The sequence below is a fragment of the Enoplosus armatus genome, chromosome 7, assembly GCF_043641665.1.
Source record: "Enoplosus armatus isolate fEnoArm2 chromosome 7, fEnoArm2.hap1, whole genome shotgun sequence".
Classification (NCBI taxonomy): Eukaryota; Metazoa; Chordata; class Actinopteri; order Centrarchiformes; family Enoplosidae; genus Enoplosus; species Enoplosus armatus.
In genome coordinates, this window is record NC_092186.1 from 7,232,408 (window position 1) to 7,252,618 (window position 20,211).

The 20,211-nt window shown below is 42.9% G+C and overlaps 2 protein-coding genes across 2 annotated transcripts; one reads left to right on the top strand and one right to left on the bottom strand.

Moving 5' to 3' along the window:
- The first annotated feature begins 252 nt into the window (after positions 1-252).
- LOC139287765 (sex comb on midleg-like protein 2) lies at positions 253-8,153 on the top strand. Its single transcript, XM_070908937.1, has 14 exons — positions 253-274; positions 1,098-1,172; positions 1,481-1,551; positions 1,856-2,090; positions 2,683-2,771; positions 2,890-3,133; positions 5,553-5,818; positions 5,919-6,012; positions 6,100-6,303; positions 6,395-6,556; positions 6,643-6,771; positions 7,223-7,444; positions 7,543-7,706; positions 7,842-8,153. The coding sequence occupies exons 1-14, from the start codon at positions 253-255 to the stop codon at positions 7,965-7,967; spliced, it is 2,103 nt and encodes a 700-aa protein (XP_070765038.1). The 3' UTR covers positions 7,968-8,153.
- A 3,866-nt stretch (positions 8,154-12,019) lies between these two features.
- On the bottom strand, positions 12,020-13,624 carry rai2 (retinoic acid induced 2). The gene has a single exon (XM_070909527.1). It carries the CDS (start codon positions 13,622-13,624, stop codon positions 12,020-12,022), a length of 1,605 nt encoding a protein of 534 aa, XP_070765628.1.
- Positions 13,625-20,211: the final 6,587 nt, after the last annotated feature.

Consider the following 20,211-nt stretch of genomic DNA (forward strand, 5'->3'; position numbering starts at 1 on the left):
TCATTGAACATTAAAGTTCTTGTATTTCATATTGTGAGGCTAATGAATAACATTGTAATTTTGACAGTGCCTTATATGAATGGACTAATGGATTCTCTTTGGAACTAGTTTGTGTGTATTTGTGTGAGCTGCATTTCATGTTAAATATTTTCACCTCTTGTTGTTTTTAGAACAAAGCTACACAGGCACAGAAGCGTACTGGGTCACCATTGGTCGTCATCGTAGAAGTGTCACCATTGGTCATCAGTCACCATGGGGAAAACTCCGCTAAAAGGCAAGCAGACGTCATTTTACTATGTTTTTTTTCTGAATAGAAGTAAAAGTAAATTTGTGCTTTGACAGCTGAATCTTTGTAAAGGTTTCTTAAAGACAGCAGTTATGGAAATCTTTGAACCTCTGTGGCAATCAAGTCATTAGTATTCCGTTTATTTATTTCTAATTAAAGGCCCTGCATACCCACACAGGTGTTTTCACTTATTCTGTGTGATGATAGACCTCTGCTCAGGTTGAAGTTGGGCAGAGCTATCCAGGGAACTACACAATGTCCTCAAAATGTATGTATTGGAGATGAAGATGTGTACAGATTCCCACACAGTCTCCAGGTGAAAACACCAGTGTGGGTGTACAGTGGGCCTGTAGGGGCTTCATAATGTGACAACATACGACTTCATTTGTGTCACTATGATTGCTTGCAAGAGGGTACTGAAGGCATTCCTGAGTTGTTAATTAGATATTTTTTTGTGTCATCGGCTGCGATGACTCTCCCTCAGGAATCCATATTTATTACCATCTTTCACACTCTTACTTTTTGCTGGTGTTGAAATATTCAAATGAAAAGTGATTACAAAGTAATTTCACATGTGAAAAATGTTCATTGTTCAAAAGTTGTTGGACAAAGTAAAAAAAAAAACTGGGCTTGACTTGCTTGAAGTGACGTGATATAATGTTTGGAAAGAGGGAGTTGCACAGATAAACCAATTAAAGCTGTATTTTACTTTTATTGTTAAGATTTATTAGAACAACTTTTGTATTCATCGTATATTTTATATATGTATATTTGTATACATTTATAAAACTTTTTTAAAAATCATTTTTAGATCAGAAAGATAGCAAAAAAGAGAAACTGGGAAGAACAGTTCCACCGACCAGCACAACCCCTGCGACAACTAAAGGTGAAGTTTTAATTTGATATTTTGTGACGGTGTTTATCTGTGAGTCTCATTCCCTTACATTACTTTGGTTGAACACCTGAAGAGCTGTGTCAGGTGTTTACATTATCAGAAGAGCCCTATAGTCATTTTAAGCTGTTACATGAACTTTCTTTTCCATGCCATTGTTATAGAGAGCCAAATTCACTCTTTCAAGGTATACTTTGCATTACTAGCATTCGCTCAACAACAGTCTTTCTCATAGATGTTCGGTCTTTTTGAAAAGCAGTTTTTACAGTCAAAACATTAACTTTTTTGTGATTTTTCTTCAGATACTTTCAGCTGGGAAGAATATCTAAAAGAAACGTCATCTGCACCGGCTCCACCAAGCTGTTTTCGTCAGGTATGTGTTTAATATTTACCAGGGGCCAGTTGCATGAAGATCAATTAGGTCTTCGACTTAAATGTACATTTAGGTCAATTTGAACTAATTGGGTAAAATAATTGGATAAAACGGTGCCTATCTGTTTCTTTTAGTTTTTTCTTTGGAAAGTCTGCATTTAAGCACAACATTGTACACATGCTATAACTCATAATTAGCAGTTATATGACATTATCTGATCCTGGCTGGAGGTTGATTAAATAATGGTTTGTGTGTAGTTGTGCTTACTGTATCAACACTTATGGCTTTTTCCTAACATCTGCAGGCTAGAGTCCCACCATCCAACGACTTCAAGGTGGGAATGAAGCTTGAAGCCCATGACCCACGCAACTCCACCTCAGTTTGTATTGCCACAGTGATGGGTTTAACCGGGGTGCGTCTTCGTCTCCGCCTGGATGGAAGTGACAACAGCAATGACTTCTGGAGGCTGGTAGACTCCTCTGATATCCAGCCAATCGGCACCTGCGAGAAGAATGGAGACATGCTGCAGCCACCGCTGGGTAAGAAAGCCAGGGGAATTATAATCATTTCAAGGAAATGAAAAGGGAAAATCCTGGCAGATTTTTCATTCAAAATAAGACTTGTTCAATTACTACATCTTATCATTGCACTTGTCTGCTGAATGGCAAGATTATGAGACAACAATAAAAGAAGAAATGGTAGACTGATAGAGGAAGTGAGTAATAATTCACTCTACAGTTCTTAAGATTATTATCTTATTATATTTTTATTTTGATTCTTTGAAAGAACCAGAAGGTAACAAGGTCGGCAGGAATGTTTTGTTTGTATTGTTGTAATAGATCTGGAATAAATAGAAAAGCAAAATAATTAAGTTGCACACAGATATATGTGTGTGCATAGGTGTACACTGATGAAAGATGTGAAACTGTCCCACAGTTGACATTCATTCTCTCATTCATTCATAGAAATCTGAAAAACAACATAATGTTCTAGTGAAGAGTCTGTAAGTCCAGTGAGCACTGTATTTATTAATATAAGTATGCTGACGCCACCTGAAAGAAAATGTTAACAACAATGGAAAATCACACATTTTGTTGTTTGTTTTTCTTGTCATTACATTTTCTCCTCCAGGATTTCGGATGAATGCCTCCTCATGGCCCATGTTTCTGTTGAGAACCTTAAATGGAGCCGAGATGGCACCAGCAACGGCCTTTAAAAAGGTATGCATTGCTTCAAAAAGCTTTGTAAACTTCCGTTATGCAAAGAGCCTGGCGCCATCTCATTGGCAGCGCCTGTTTTTACAAGTTGCTGCAATGAGGATATTGCACTCCTTTTCAGGAACCTCTGACGCCCTCCCAGAACAACTTTAAGCCAGGCATGAAGCTGGAGGCCGTGGACAAGAAGAACCCATACCTCATCTGCCCCGCCACCATTGGAGAAGTGAAGGGCGATGAGGTCTTTATCATGTTCGATGGGTGGCGGGGGGCCTTCGATTACTGGTGCAAGTATGACTCCCGGGATATCTTCCCCGTGGGCTGGTGCTCCCTCACCAAGCACAGCCTCCAGCCACCAGGCAACAGTGGTAAGTGTTCACCTCTAGGAGGCAGCACAAGTCTGCACATACAATGAAGTTTGAGGCAGATGTTGTTTGTAATTAATGTTTCCTTCATACTCCTTTAGTTGCGGTGCACCCCCCCCCCTCCCGCCACATTCAGGAAATTGCACCCACAGCTAGAAAAATATAAACACAATTAACATTAATCATCTGGTCTTGTTGCTTAGTCTGGCAGAGTCAAATATACACAGCCTAATCATTAACAGGTGCTGGACATAAGGTAAAAGAAAGCATGAAGTCTGCCTCTTGATCTACGTGTGATCCAATGACCCATATTAACACTCTCCCACAGCAGGAAATGTACAGTCTGAATGGAAAAGATTCTGTATTTGAAGGCGCTGGAAGATTTACAGTTGAAGTGAATGAGTTGGGGTTGTTGGTTTTTGTACAGTATTTGTTGAAGTGGCAGCATCTTAAATAAATGTAGCTACTATCGGGAATCTTTAGAGATCTCATTGTCACTAAACATTCAGTAAACTTTATAGATGATACTATATGGAAACGTTTCCTGATTTAAAGTCAATTGTAGACTTTAAATCAGGAAACGTCAGTAGAGTATTTTCCCGGTCAAGTAAAACTTTCCTAAGCTCTTTTCCACGTTGTGTCTTTTCACACACAATATTGTCGCTCTGGATAGATCAGGATGTCTTCTCTGCACTGCTCCCAAGTCCCCACAGTGCTTTTGGTTGCTTAGTAACAACGTTTAACGTGGTGTTTTCAACATGGTGCTCTTGATAAACGGGGGCAACATTCAAAGTGTCATGAGCACTGAGCCAGCAGTCGTAGGAGACGCGCTGTGTATTGCATGTGAAACTCTGCAGATACACTACAGAGTCCTGCCGGTGTGTTTGCGATGAAGGAGGAAGATTTATGTTTGTCACATCGTACCTGTTTACGTGGGGAAAATATATTTACATAAAAGCTGCTTGGTCCAGTCTCTGAATTTTGCTCGACTGTAGAAGACTCTGGATGGAGATTATCAACCTCAAAACACATGAAAAACGTAGAAACAGCTGTTGCTACACTCCTCCTTTAGTTTTCTTTTTAAGTGTATTTACACCTGCTCATGTATGAAAGGTTTGGAGGGAGAATGAAAAGCACACACATCCTCTCCATACCACCACATCTTTCCACTCCTCCCCCATCTAATGCAGCTCAGTCCTTCACTGTGGGCTTTGTTTTGAGTGGGTGTGTTGAGTATTTAAGGAAGATGTATTTGACTCTCTCTGTGTGGGAATTGTTAAGGAATCTTGAGTACGTACAGAAACAAAAATATTTTTGAGCTGAGTTTATGGGCTGTTGCTTTGTGTGGGTATGTGTTAGCATAAATGTTTTTCCTTTCAGCGCGGCGAGTTGCACTTTTGCTCTGTCTCTGGTCTTGGCTGTAGGCATTTCTGTTATTTGTAGAGAGAACCAGCATTCACAGTCCTAAAGGGCTGAAGTGGTGATTCCTCTTTTTGAAGATTAGAGACGTCACAGGCTATGTGCTTGGATTCTGTGCATGCTCTGTATGATTTATGTAGTTTCAATATTTCTTTTCTGCAGATGTGCATGATCTTTATCTTTGGAATTATATTCAGTTACTTAGCTTTAATTTTTTTTTTTTAATAAATGAAGAAAATCATTAATATTGCTCTTCTTGTTGTGTGAGATGTCCAGAATGTTACTTATCCAAACAAAATGCATTGTAGTTCTTTAAAAGTAGACTGTGTTGTTGCTGTTGTTCTTTAGAAATTAGGGACACTATTATTGTTGTTGTTGTTGTTGTTGTTGTTATTATTATTTGAAAGCTTGGCAACTACTCCAGACTACTGATAAAGTTAACAATCAGTTAAATGCACAGCGACAGATTACGTCAGAAAACAAGTAATTGGAACTGTATGACATAAATTGGAGCACTTCCTGTGCTATTTCCAGTAATGGGATGCCCCTGTCCAAACCCAGACTGGCACCAGACCGTCTCTTTACTTTGACTTGAATCCACCAACAGCAGCACAGTGTGGTGCTCACTGGGTCCAGAAATAATGACACACAATTTGTCTCTCTTAATTAGCCAGGAGAGACTCTACAGGGATTGGACAAACCATTCTTCATTTTTAGTGTCCTCTGTTTTTAAACATGTCTACAGAGTCTGTCCAAAATCTATAGAACCAATAGGCCTAAAGACTACGTTTCTTCTTTTATATCCATGTCTGTGTTTTTCCTTTTAGCACAGGGGCCGTTAAATTATTGCCATGCAATGTGATGTCCTGATGTCATATTCAGCGTTTAATCGTCAAGGAACCATTTTCATTTACTTTCGAGGCGTCTCTATTAGTCGTCTCTGGCTACAACAGAATGTCCACTCCCTCTATGCCAATTGCGCTGCTGTCTGCCGTTATTACAGTTACCCTGCCAAAGGCCCTGCAGATTCTCCCGGTGTCGCCCTCCAAGCCCAACAGGCGTTCCATGCAGTCCCCCTACAGACTCCCCAACCCTCTGCCACCTTTGCCTGTCAGGAAGGGCGTAAGAGGCCGCCGGCCCAAGAGTGAGACCCTCGCTCTACTCAAAGCTGTGGCGGAGGCAGCAGCCGCCCAGAAAGGAACTGTACCTGACAACACGCAGCTCGTACCCCGGCCCCACAAGAAGAGAGGCCCCAAACCTGGAAGCAAGGTGAGAGCCTGCTGAGCAAACCCAAACTCTGTGATGAATACTTATTACTGCCACGTTCCTCATGTTAAAGTGTGCCTGCAAATGAATGTGTGTTCTTCAGAGAAAGTCCAAGATTCTCCAAAGCCCAGCACAGCTACCCAGCATCCAGGTTCCACAAGAAAGCCCTCCCAGCCTCAACTCTGTGGTTTCAACAGGTGGGGGTCAAAGGTTAAGTAGCATGTCATGCACTGAATTCAAGCTGTCATCAGGAGGCCTAATTTGTTCACTTGTGTTTGTTCCAGTGTGTGTGTACGTGAATAAGCATGGAAACTGTGGTCCCCACCTGGACAGGAAGCAGATGCAGCGTTTGCCAGACCACTTTGGCCCGGGCCCAGTGAATGCTGTGCTCCAGCAGGTTGTCCAGTCATGTATAGACTGCGCATACCAGCCTAAAGTACTGCTCAGCGCTCTGCAGACTCATTCAGGAGGAGGAGAGGTGGTCCGAGGTAGACAAAAAATAAAATAATGATTGAAATAGTAGATTGTTTTGTGACAGACGATGGATAGAACAATAAACCATGTTGTCCTTCATCCCAGTGAGAACAGACGGCGGAGTTCGCGTGGTTACTCTACCATCAGCCTCCAGTGCTTCCTTTGTGCTGCGGTTCCTGGAGACCATGTGTCGTCACTTGCAGTGTGACAACCTGTTCAGCAGCCAGCCGTTCAGCCACTACACCGCTTATGACAGGACCAAGTCAGGTAACGCCGGCACTCAGGAAACATCACCGCTCTGTCAAGGATCACAGCTCTTATAAGATCAGTTCTTCCTTGTTTCTGTGTTTCAGTGAAAGAGGAGGCGTTGGACGCTCCAGCTCTGGCTCGGGGGAGTAAACGGAGTCTCTCTGGAGTCTCCCCACCGTACGCAGCCCCTCTGTCACCTAAACATTTACGTACCGAAGCTCACCCTTCAGAAGGTACGGCTCACTTTGCAGATGTTTTTATGCTTTTTATACTCCAACAGTTTCTTTTGTAATATCTCAACTGAGGATTACATTTTACAGACTAATCTGCCCGTGCTGCAGACTTCATTTCTATGTCAAATTTGGTGTCAGTGCACCTTTTTACTGCTTCCACTTCCAGCAATTGTGCTTTTAGATGTTAATTATTTGCCTCACACTTTATACCAGCAGCAGATCTGACATCAGCAGCCATACTCTATGCTCAGCCTATCTGTCATGCATTTGCCCATCGCTCTTTGGATCTGTGTTCCTGTCTCCCGTAGAGAGGTGGTGTGCTGGATTAGTCCCGTTAACTGCTGCATAGTAATCAGTAGGAATGTTTATTTGTGTGTATCCGTTGTACATGAGGATGAAAGTATATCATAGAAGCTTTTAAAGAATGTCATTTGTGTTTTTCTCTCTCCAGCAGAGACCCTGCCCCACGAAGAGAACGGCCTCATGAAGGAGCAGCGCTACATGGACTCAGCCTCCAACTCCATGACCCCTCGACCCCAAACAGCGCGCAGCTCCTCGGAGTACCACTCTCAGGCCAGCAGCCTTTACCACCCGGGAAACGGCACAGCGATGCGCCGCCTCGCCTCTAACCCCGCGGAGCTCAGCTCCACACAGCCTCTCAGACGAGTTGAAGGTACAGTAAGAACCTGAGGAAGCAGACGTGTATAAATGCTCACTTCCTCCTCACATGCTCAATGGTTGTGTGTTTGTGTGTATGTTCTGCTTTGGTAGCAGCCAGCTCCACCACAGGCCCTGAGGCTCTTGGGTCTGAGCGGGAGAGTCTGCAGCTGCCCAGTAAAAACCCCTCCTCCTGGTCCATTGAGGAGGTGATGCAGTTTGTGAGGGATGCTGACCCCACAGCTTTAGCTCCACATGCAGAACTATTCAGAAAACATGTAAGTTTACTTTTACTATTTAATAACATGGAACAGTTGGACTCCAAGTAGTTTTTTTGTCCATCTTTAGCTTTGGCTGCTATAGATCATTCGTCTCTGTGTTATTTTAATGAGTCCCCCTCTTTGTTTCCTCAGGAGATTGATGGAAAAGCTCTGATGCTGCTACGGAGCGACATGATCATGAAGTACATGGGTCTGAAACTAGGGCCTGCACTGAAGCTATGCCACCACATAGAGAGGCTGAAACAAGGCAAACTGTAACAGGAGCCAGGGCAGCCCTGTCCCTGCCAGACCCCATGAGCAATAATCCCTGAAAGAGCCAGCGTTTGGACACTGACTCATGGGGCGCGCAGGGGCTACATGCTACACCAGACTCCGCCTCGAGGAACTGACTAGATGTTACAACTCCATCCCGACTTCCAGAGTGGAGAAAGTGTGCCGCGCATCGCTGACACATTACCTCATCCCCTCATCAGTGAACGAAAAGCTGTTCGAGTCTAGCAGACGCCATTTGACTTTATGAAATCCCAAAGGAAAAGAATCCCTGTAGTGTTTACATTGCATAGCACACGTGCACACGTGGACACGTTTTTTTTACGGAGATGAAATCTTTTGATCCTGGTTTTGGATCCCCAAAGATGGAGAATGTTTCTTCTTATATAATGTTTTTATTCTTGTTGAATTTCCAGTTAATAAGGAAGTTGGTTGGTATACTGAAAAACAAAAAACAAAAACAAACCATCATCAGATGTTCTTCCCCATGCTCTGTAAGAGAATTTGGATGCGCTCTCGTCTGTGCTGTTGTATAGCTCGTCTTCACTCTTCACATGTATGCCTCAACTATGGGTACATCCGCCTGCCTGGAGAATGCTTATGTCGGTGCATTCCATTTGGTTCACACAATGCTAGACATTTTCATTTGCTTGAACGTGGTCAAGGCAGGGATCACGTTGTGTTCTGACCGTTCTTTTCCACGAGCGTCCTGCAGGATCGCCGTCTGCTGTGTGGCATGATGTATTATTGTGTCTTAGCAGGCCCTGAGTTGCCTCCCACTGGTCCCCACGCAGTTCTTATCAACATCAAACTGTTTGCATCCCAAGCTCTGACTCAGCTTAGCAGTTATGGGTTTATTCATTTCAATAGACAGATTGTTAGTGCGAACACAACATTTCTAAGGGCTTTCTATGTTTACCTTTGATGTAATATTTTTATCAGTCATAATCATGTAAGCTCATCGGTCGGCCTGCGACCGCAGTGTTGTCACTTTTGACCGTTCCAATCACTGTTAGCAATGAAAACAGATGTGTACAGTTTTATGGGTTTAACCATGAATATCAGCGACAGAATGTACATTTTGTAGAAACTTAATATTTTAAGGAAATCATATACATACGTTTAGAAATGTGAAGATAAAGGGGATGGGGACGTGGTGAATATTTCACAGTGGATTCCATTTCTGCTTTTTAATACTTAACACAGCGCTTTTAGTTCAAATACTCCCAGTAATAGACTCTGCCTTGCTTTACCTACGACATTTCTCAGGTTTATGTGGTCTTCGTTAGTACGAGCTTTTGTAGCATACTGTTTATAATATACTGAACAGAAGTTTCCTGTTATTCCCTTTATTGATTTAAAAAAACAAAACAAAAAAAAAAAGACTTGTGCCATATGATATTCAACACAGGATCGAAGTGCTGTTGATTTCCCTCTCTTGCATCTTCTTTTAACTACTTGAAAAATATGTGTTGCAAAAAGTCACTTGTCCATTATGTCACACCAGATAAACAATATGTGTTTATGATGTTGTGTATTTCCTTTTTTTTTTTTTTATAAACCTACCAAAAACAAAAGGATGAGTATGTGTTGTCACTGATTACAGCAAATGATTTAGACTGAGTGGCTGATTTGAATTCACCTGTATTACCTACAAAAAGAAATCATTATAATTTATAAAAATTAATTCTGGACATCTGACACTTAAGTTAATATAAAATTAAAGCTTTGCACAATAAGATCTACAATGTGGAGGACAAAGAACAAGACTCAGAAAGTTTCCATCATTAAACTCACATCAGTCCCTGTGACGTTTGTTTTGAAATGTTACCTCTCAAGCGTAAAAAATGAGCCGGGCCTGCTTGTGTTTATTTATGATATGAAATATAAGACAAAAAAATTGTCAAAATGATTTGAAAACATGTCGGGACTTTGAAAAATGATTCTACCCAGAAGGACTTGTGTTGTCAGACTGTATCTACAGTGAAGGCAAAACTAAATGGGGAACGTTTGTAAAACTATCACATTATTACAAGCATTCCGAATTTAAGATACTTCAATACGCTGACAGATTGGCTGATCGGTTTTACTGGATGAAACAATTTTGTCTTTTTATGTTGAATTCTTATGTGAATGTCTTTTTCAGACTCCTTTAATGAGTAAATTCATGACATGAGAACATTTTTCTCTGATTTCAAACCAGTTTCATCAACAAATGAAAAACACATTTCAGATTAAAATGGACTACTATCAAGGAAAAGACACAAAGGCACACATTCAGAGCTTGGAGATTTTAGTTCACTTCCATATAAAAAGCACACACTGTACAGTAAGCAAACATGTAACTGCCAGCACATTTCGACTGGTGTTTCTTCACCGACATCTTCATTAAAATACGTTTTCCGAAAAGCAGAAAATGCCTCAGGAGACCGACAGTCACAAAGGAAGCTGTCTTTTTATATCCAGTCACACTTTGTCTCCTCACTGACCGTCCAGTATATATACACATCGTATAAATAACAGTTGTACAAAGAATAAATTAGGGTGAAATCCTGCACAAAGTGATACTACTGGAGTGACTACTGAACCAAAGAGCTTCTTGCTGAATGGACTGAAGACATGAGTAAGATGTACTGGGATCATTATAAATAAAGAACTGGTAAAAAGTAGGTATTTTCCATCCCTCCTCTGTTCATCCAGACAGTCTGCATGTGGCTGTTATTATTTCTTGGCCTTTAATTCATAGATTTCATAAATGCTGCAATCACAAAGGAGCGACACAGTTTTTAGTAAAATACGTTGGACACCCTGTTAATGCTTTCAACTAAACTATGACAAAGTGCACTCGATAGGATAAATAAACTGACACGCAAAACAACAACTCTCACATTCACAACTCTGATCATAACCGTGGGACAGGAAAAAAAAAACATGCTCCACGAAACAGACACCAAAACCACTTGGAACTAATGCTTTACACCGATAAAGAGGGCGCTGGAGTCTCACCTATACTGATTCTAATAACACATTTGACAAATATACGAACAGTATCTTCTCTCACTGAAGCCAAGAATGTGGTCCTTATTTCTCCTTTAATCTCCCCTTCACATTTAAAGTTGGTTTAACTTGCACCTAGACTCACTTCATTAGTCTGTTAGAGGAAACAGCAGGGGCTTCTGGTGTTTTATACACTTGCTGTGAGGTGTTTTCTCAGCTCTGGCGTGTATTCTGAAACACGGCCTGATTAAAAAGTGGCTAATCCAGCCACAACAAAAATGGCTCTTCACCAGAAACCTTCTTTATATTTGGACAGGCCTGAAGAAAGTTCGGATTAAATGTGAAAACAATTAAGACGTCCCTTTTTCCCCCTGCTGTTAAAACAAAATAAGAATGTGTTTAGTCGCGGCCGACGGCTGTTGCCAACATTCGTTTTAATGAAATCGAGGCTCCGGCCCTGCCAAGACATTATTAGCCTGTCATGCTAAATCCCTACCAATCAGAAGAGAATGAACCGCTCCACTGAGCGACTGATGACTATGGGAATTTCCGACGATGGGACATGTTTTAACAGTCTCAGCCGCGTCCTGCCAGCACATCCTGCTCTGCTCTGAGCAGCGAGGACCTCAGCTGTCACTTCAACAAAAACTACGTGTGGAAACAAACCATGATCCAAAGTGGAAAAAATGGAACCCGTGTGTCTCTGCTGTAATTATGAAGCAGAAAAATGTTCGTCAACATCTCCGATTCATAAAGACAATCTCCAAAGCCCCACGGAGCGCCCGTTAAGCTGCCATACACCAAAACATTTCAGGTTTAGCGTAACGCTGTAGAGTAGTGCATTACAAACACACAGCGGTTCAGAAAAGTCCAATGGAAACCACTTTTGTAACTACTGGGTCACACTGTCAGACATTTATGAGCCTCAGCCAAACTCTGAGCTTTGATTGGACATGTGAGTGTATGAGTTTGATTACAGAATGTCCCCACATGTGTTTTATGTTACGTACTCTGGAGGGATTACCAGAGAGCGCTGGGCACTTTCACTTCCTGGGGAGCAGTGCCGTGAGTCTCTGCTTCTTCATGGGGAGGAAATGGATCTCTTGCGAGCTGACCTTCTTCAGTTTGATGGCTCTGCTCTTCGGGACCTTTTTGCCGGGGTCGTGCTGCTCCCCCTGGGATGCCGACGGCATGCCGTAGAGCTGCTGCAGAGACGCCCCCTGGCCGCCGTCCCGTTTGATGGAAAAGTTCTTGGTGGAGACCCCCGATAGGCCTTTTATCTTTCCGCAGAGGATGGCGGGGATGGCGTCCTTCACCGAGACAATGACCTTAGCCGTCTGCGAGGTGCTGACTATCTCGAGGTTTCCGGCCCTGCTTAGAGAGGCCTCCTGACTCAGAGAGCTGGACCCACCAGCACTGCTGTCAACCACCCACTTATGCTGTCGGCTGAACTCCAGTGAAGCCAGACTGCCCAGGAGTTTAGAATCTAAACTCTGTGTGCATTCGACACCCAGAGACAAAGAAGCGGCGCTAGTGTCTTGACCGGAACGGAAAGCTACTTCTCTGTCTGACTGAACGCACTTTTTCCTCACACCAGGCACTGACAAGTCGAGCACACTGTCCTGCTGCGGACTGGGGTATTCCTGTTTGAGTTCAACTGGACATGCTCTGACAGAAAGGTCGAGAGCCTGTCCTTCATCTACAGGAAGCGAGGACGGGGACACATTCGGTGGCTGGAATGATGGCATGCATCTGCCTGAAGACAACGTAGGAGAGGTAGTATCTTTTGGAGAAGTCTGAGTGCTTTTGCTCACAGTGCAAACTGGTTTTGGCATGTTTCCCTTTGAGTCCTCAGTCTGAGGGACAGGAATGGGGATGGGAAGAGGGACGGGCAGAGGCACTGGCAGGGGGATGATGACAGGGTAGGGAACTAGAAGTGTGGCAGGTGGGACTAATGGGGCCAGAGGAGAGGTGTAGGGAGGTGTGAGGGGAGGGAGTGGGAAGAAGGTAGAACCTGGCGACTGACAGGTTGAAGAGCCGGCCTGGGACGGGAAGAGATCCTGCAAGATGGCTGCAAACGCTGGATTCTGGAGGAGAGAGAGCAGGTTAGCGTCTTGAGTTTGTCCCGCCGACTTCTGGTCGCCAGCTGGAGGTAAACCAAACACCAGAGGGTTCTGACACAGGACATTGTTCTGGAGCGGCAGCTGAGGGCAGTTAGCGCTCTGAGGAATCACAGAGGGACTCATGTGCTGGATGACCTGCTGATCCAAGACCAGGGGAAGTGAAACGGGGCTTTGGCTTGCTAACAAGTACGGCGCTGCCCCCATTTGGCCGAGCTGAGGCCCGGCCGCTCCCGCCATCTGGAGGTGAATGGGCAGCATAAGTGGACTCTCTCCCAGGCACACCGGGTGTAGTACAGTGGTGGCGACCTTAAGCGCCACACCTCCCGGAGTCTCAGCCGCGGGACTCCCCACAGACGGTGCAGGAGGCTCCACCAGGTTAGAGAGTGCTCCTTTACCACCACAGGAGTCAGCAGGAGCAAGCGGATTTACTCCATCCTCCGCTTTACCGGGGACTTCTCCTCCTCCCACCTCAGCGCTGCACACATCAGTTTGGGACTGTGTCCCAGTGTCATTACTGCCCTCCATAGTTCACTTTGAAGAGTCAATCGAAATCTTCATCAAGTGCTAGTGACAGTTCTCATCCATTATTCTTCTAGGGAGCCCTGAAACACAGGAAAAACAATGTTGAGTGATGTGCAGTAGTTTCAAGAATGTGTTATAATGTTGAAAATTTCACACATGCACTGAGCAACGCAGTTTGAAGGACACTTGCTCCATGTTGTGTCTAATACAGCTCAGCAAGGACTACTACTGGAAAATTAGTATTTTTTTATATTTAGCATTGTGAACGTCTTTTATGAGTTTTAACTATTACAGCAAAATATTCTGTAATATCAAGACTGCGCTCAATTACAAAATAGCTCTCCAGTGATTTAGTATTGCACTTCCAAACAATCTGGGGACTTGCAAAATTAAAAGTCATCCTGCTCCAAAGGACACTGGTTCCTTCATTTCCCATAATGCAACCCTCCCCGCCTGGTAAACAACCACATCTTTAAAACTCCTCCAGTTTGTAACAAAGGCTTTCTGTCACGAGATTTGAAGTCCAATTTGAGATAACCCAGTTCATTATTTTTCATCACAAGTAACCAAGTTAGAGCATAGCCATTGTAATATAACACAGGAAATGGAGATTGGGAACATGACTGTCTGATGTGTGTCCCAGAGCCCAGTTATCCCTAGCTGAGCCTGTTACTGTGACCAAGAAATAAAAGGGTAAACAGAGACTGGTCCAACAGTTTGGTTGTTATACTGAGACGATGTCGGTAGAAATATAATATTATCTTCATCAAGAAGGACATAAAATATAATCAACTAAAAACTAAGTGACTATTCAGTCATTTTTCAAGGGAAAAAAAACATTTTGCAGAGAATTAATTGATTAATTGATAATGAAAATAATTATTAGCTGCAGCCTTAATCAAACCAACAAAGATAAAAACCAAAACATATCCAAGTGTTTCTTGTCTCAACTTTGACATACAAAACACACTAACAGATCATCTGCTTCCTGAACGTTCCTCACTGCATTATGCTGCTTGTGTTTTCCAGATCACATACATTCTGTAAAGGGTTTACTTTCCATTCTTCCCCTCCTCCACTCGTCTCTCCTGGTCTACGTCTCCAGTTGACGGGGTTAAGCCTGGGGTAATAAGCCATATGCAACTGAAGGGACAGAAGCTTTTCCCCGAGCTACAATTTCTACATGGAGATGGCTATACTGAAAACCCAGTTTACAATTGATCAGCTATCCACCTATGTATCTATCTATCTATCATGGGACGGCATCCCAGTAGTTATCATGCTTTTTATAAGCCCACTGCGTGTTGGCTTTCCTCTTCACTACATGACACTTCCACACAACACATGTCCTGCCTGCACTGGCTGTCAACCCTCATCCATCTGTGGTGATAAAACATCCCCTGGGTGCCTAGAGATACAACGCATCCAATGTCAGCACGTCAATTATTCATGCTGATGGGAGAGCACCATGGATAAGATGTTCAGGTCTCGGGACGGGAGACACTTTAAACAACCTGAAACGGAACAACAAAGTACAACGTAACTTTTAGTAAGTGGAGAAACCCAATTAAACGCACACATGCAGCTCCAATTTTCTAAAAGCGTGACACTTTTTTCCCCCCTCTTCCCTGAACAGCCTTCATGTGGTGTTGGGTTGCCTCATTGAGCAGCGAGGAGGAGTCCTCTACGCCCCCCAGGCTGGTTTTATATTGTTCTGTAGCGTAGATTGGACTTTATAATATGTCTCTGATGGATTACACAGAGGATTGTACAGCCAGACGGTCGGCCGATAACCTTGTCGGTGTTTCACACATGGGGAAGGTCTGGGAAGTGTAACCCTTAAACATATATATACCCTACATGAACCCAATAAAAGCTTTTGTGCATTTACAGCTGGAGGCTTCTGTGCTTATTCCCTTGTCTTTTCCCAACACAGGCTAGAGTTGGTGGGTGTTTAAGGGTCGGTTCTCTTGAGTGATGGTTGCCTATATGCATGTAATAAACTTATGTTCACACATGCTGCTTGTCCTCATGGGCAAGACTCATCCTGCAAGTTATGGGATCACAGGCCAGACAAAAAGGACAAACTGTTGACACGAGAATCCAAGCAACTCATGGGCATCTGCGTGACACAAATATACTGCATGCACACATGAGCAAGACTCTTCCAGCTGTTTTTTTCTTAATATCCCTAGTACCTCCTTTATTCCTCTTTCTACAAGAAAAAAAAGATATGGAAAATTGGATCTAACGTTCTAATTTAAGCCTGAATAGGAAATCAGGATCTATTCTATTTTTACACCATTTTGTTGTCTCACTTTCATTCCCGGAGGTTTGTGGCAAGACATTTCCTGCTTGATAACACGGTCATGAGGTCTGTGACACGATAAAAAGCCTAGCTGACCAATATGAAAGAAGCCTTTCTTGGTTGAAACTCCCCTCCTGTCACAGACTCGAATAGTTTGGCCCGACTGTGCACTAAGTGAGGAAAATCACCCAGTTGATAAACTCAATTTAAACGGTCCCTCCTAACTCAGCTGTCAGGGTGAAATAACTTGTTTAGAAATAAAAAAATGTGTGAGTGAGCATTACTCTGAGCCTTCAGATCAGGTGACCTGATGCTAAGCATTAATCACCACCAGGGTGACATGTTGTTGCCCCCCCTCTCACACTCCAACCTCTCTCTCCTCCCTTGAATCATGTGACTACAATGTCAAACTCTGCAGACGAGCAGCAGAAGGAAAGTTTAACCAGCAAAGTCTAGAGTGAGCCAAAGTACATAGAGACCATGTTCATCTTTGTTTTTTTTTCCCTGTCACACTATCTGACTCTGTGACCATGCTTTGTCTCGGTGTTATCACAGAGAGGGAAGGTCACAGAAAGACGTCACGTAAGCACCCATAAAAAACTCTTTGACTCTTGCTGATGTGCCACAAGTCAGCTAAATCCATGTCTTAAGTTATTTCCTTCTTACCTCTGAAGTTAGAGTCGCCTCATGTAACCCACATCCTTGTGGTCAAAGATGAGCTGCTACCATCTCCTCTGGCTAACTCTAACACCTCTCAGCCCGGTCACAGTACAGCTGTGCTCAGGCATAAATTCAGAGTACAGCGTCTGAGAACTGTCAGAAAATGAAACACAACCTTACTTCTATAAATAGCTTCAGGTTAAACGTATTAATCTTCCTAAAGCCATCTTGTTAACAGAGTTAGAGTTTCCCCATTTCCACATGATGATACAGATTGTAGATTAGGTTGTTAAAAATAGCATCAGCGTAATGCAGTTTTCATTAACCATGAGCTAATGGAAGAAACACGCAATACAAACAAACCTGCAATCTTGTTGTTGAATGAATGCAGTGGGTTTTTTTTTTAAAAAGACTGATAAGACCAGCAACACATCTAATGCTGTCCATAAGTCCCACGTCATCTGTAAGAGGTTTGTGTTCACTAGCCAGTAACAGCTAATTGAGTAAATAGGCAAGAAGAGACCTAACAGAGGGCCAAATGAAATCCCTCCCCTGTCCCCATTACTGTAATGATTTCCACATTTCCTTTTTTCCTTCTCCTTGCCTCATTGATGGAATGTACGCCATAGTAAGTCAATAGCAGGGAGAAAACAACAACGCCTCAACTTCAATTGCATTAAACTGCGCTGCAGTCCAAACACACTACAAGAACTGCTCTCTGTCTTTGCCCATATAATTTTGCCTTGTTGTGGATTTGATTTAGAGCTCAGACCAGGGGGAACAAAGCACCAGGGATGGATGGAGAATGGCTGATGATCCAAAGGTCATCGCCCTCGACACCCCTCCGCTCCAATAGCCAATTACATCTCATTAGCGAGACACACAGGAGCCTCATCATGAGCTCCACATCCTTAGACCGATGCAGGCTGCTCTCACATCAGTGCAGATTGTCTTTTATTCCGCTGGTTGTCCTCCAGCTGATCTCTTAAATCCCACAGTAAGAGTCAAATCTGATTAATAATTTAACACTGCTAATTAATACAATTGGAATAGCCATCATTGTGTCACAACAAGCCACCGTTTTATCCATCCATATTTGCCTTTGAGAATATTTAACCATATTAAAATACATTCATATTATGCGCTTACACCACTGGATCAACTATTGTTATGTATATGAACTATGTTGCACTCATTAGCAAATAGGTGGTTGGACAAGACACACTGAATATAAATGTAGAGATAACAGTACACAATTTCCCTCTAACATTAAACATTAGAAATGAAATTAGAAACATTAGAAATTAAAATGCATATGATGTTTTCCTGCTATGTAAAGAGCCCATCATTAAGATACATATGAGGGTGTTTGTGCAGAAGCTCCGGGGTGTTTATGCAGCTGCTAAAAGTCGCTATTTTCCTAATACGAGTTCTGTCATTGCACATGTGACAGTACACCAATACAAGCAAATGTTACAAGGCTATTGAAACAGGCCCTGTCGGTATCTGAGGATCATTTCCTGATTTCTTCACTGGTGACATGTTTTATTTCTCCACAGACAGCGTTGCCGTCCTCCCAGACAGATATGCGCATGATGAGAACAGTCACTGATGAGTCTGGTCCCAGAGGAAGCCGACGGTTCGCCATGAAAAGCAGGGAGGCTGTGCGCCGTGTAAGCGCACGTCTCCACACATCACACGGTAATAACGTGAAGGACTGAGGGCGCGTGACGCTCCCGCTGCCAGAAAGACAGTAACGTATGTCAGAGAGAGGGGTCCTCGTGCTAAATCAAAACCTGTTATTACTAAAGTTCCCGTTCAACTGGCGTAACGTTATGTTTAAAAAATACGAGCTCGCGCTGACAGACACTACGCGTTTCACGGTACAAGCTAGCTGCGCAAATCACCTCTGAAATTTGAAAAAAAAAAGAGGCTTTAATACGTTTTAAAACCGCGACCGTGGTGCTAGCTAAATATTTCCCAGTTAATCCACGAGCTAACGTTAAAACGAATTCACGTTTCAGCGTGTGAGCGACGCAAAAATCAGAAAAGCCTTGGCTCACCCTGTTTCATCTCCTAATGTAGCCTAATTCTTCCATAAAATCCCAGTTTTGCTACAAACACCAACATTTACTCACCTATCAAGCAGACGAGCACGTTAGCAGCTTTCCAAGCCAGCTGCCCTCTCTCAGTTATCAGTGACAGACACCCGTAATACTTTGGGATAAATAGATAAGGCTTCTATTTATCTCTTCAGTGCGGTCCGTCGTAGCGACTCCAGACTGAAGCTGCGCACGCAGCACAGTCAGCGGGCCCTCCCTCCTCCTCCTCCTCCTCCTCTTCCTCCCCACACAGGGTCCGATGAAAAATAAAAAGACAGAATTTAGATAAATAATATTGACACCAGAAATATATGTCAAAAGGTAAAACTGAACAAATAAACTTAAAAAATGTCATCCATATATATATAAAAAGAATGTGTTGGTGTCACGTCTGTCTGAAAAAATGCCGGTAACACTTACAGTCTGCACTTTCCAAAAGAAATTCCACGAATTTCCTGGAAGGATGTATGTAATTCGGTATGCATTATTGGGAAATGAAGACAGTATTTAATTGGTACGCGTCAAATTAATTAAATCCACTAAATTGCTGGTGTAACCTAGGAAGTGGTTCCCAAACCGAGGGTCGTGACCCCCACAGGGGGTCGCTAGTTAAGTCTAAGGGGGTTGTGAGATTATTAATAGGAAAGCAGGGGGGGAAAAAACAATATATTTCTACTACACACTATTTTGCTAATAAGCATATAATCAATCACAATCATTCCAATAATGAATTAATAATTGATCCATATTTATTTGGCTTTAAGTGGAGATTTTCTCAAGGGACATCCTTATTTCCCCTAAAAGTAGCATTAAATTACAGACGTCTGGTGTACCAGGCTGTAGTTTGGCATTATAAAAAGATAATAACCTGAACTTGAACATGAACTTTAATCAAATCATAACCCTAATCCTAACTAAAATAATCCTGATCATAACCACTAATAAATGTCCAAAATTCTTAATTGAATGAACTGAAAGAGACTTAATCAAAACCTACCATATATTGTAATAAAAATAAGGTTGTATAAATGCACAGAAATAAAATACCTTACAGATATGAAAATCCCACTCTAATAGGAATAGTATATGATCTCTGAGTGCTGGAAAGGCTTTCACACACTATTTTATTCTCTCATAGTATCAGCCTGGTGACAGAATGGAGGAGAATGGAGTTTGGCAGCTGTGGATGAAAATCTGGTAGTGACAGGCCCGGGTGAGCAGGATCCCCCTGGGTCTCCATATCAGTCCCAGCCAGCCTCGGGCGCTGCCTCAGGGCCCCAGGGCCTCTCATTGTTCCGCAGGGAGGCTGTTTAATGCACTATAATGAGCCTCACAATATACCCTGGTGGCCTGGTGGTGAGTTTGGTGTGGTTGCCTCCTCCGCGTTCCTCCCCCCACCCAGTCTGCAGTCGGTATTACTCACATAGAAGGAAGTATAGCCCAGATCAGGACTGAATGTGTCATTCTCGTGATGCACCACACTGCAATCAATGTTTCTTAATAACCAAACCTAAAACAAA

Excerpts from the sequence above, each read along its gene's own strand:
- LOC139287765 (XM_070908937.1), top strand. The coding sequence starts at position 253 with ATGGGGAAAACTCCGCTAAAAG. Across the intron at positions 1,552-1,855 it reads CACCAAGCTGTTTTCGTCAG|GCTAGAGTCCCACCATCCAA; the intron begins GTATGTGTTTAA and ends TAACATCTGCAG. Across the intron at positions 7,445-7,542 it reads GCCTCTCAGACGAGTTGAAG|CAGCCAGCTCCACCACAGGC; the intron begins GTACAGTAAGAA and ends CTGCTTTGGTAG.
- rai2 (XM_070909527.1), bottom strand. The coding sequence starts at position 13,624 with ATGGAGGGCAGTAATGACACTGGGACACAGTCCCAAACTGATGTGTGC.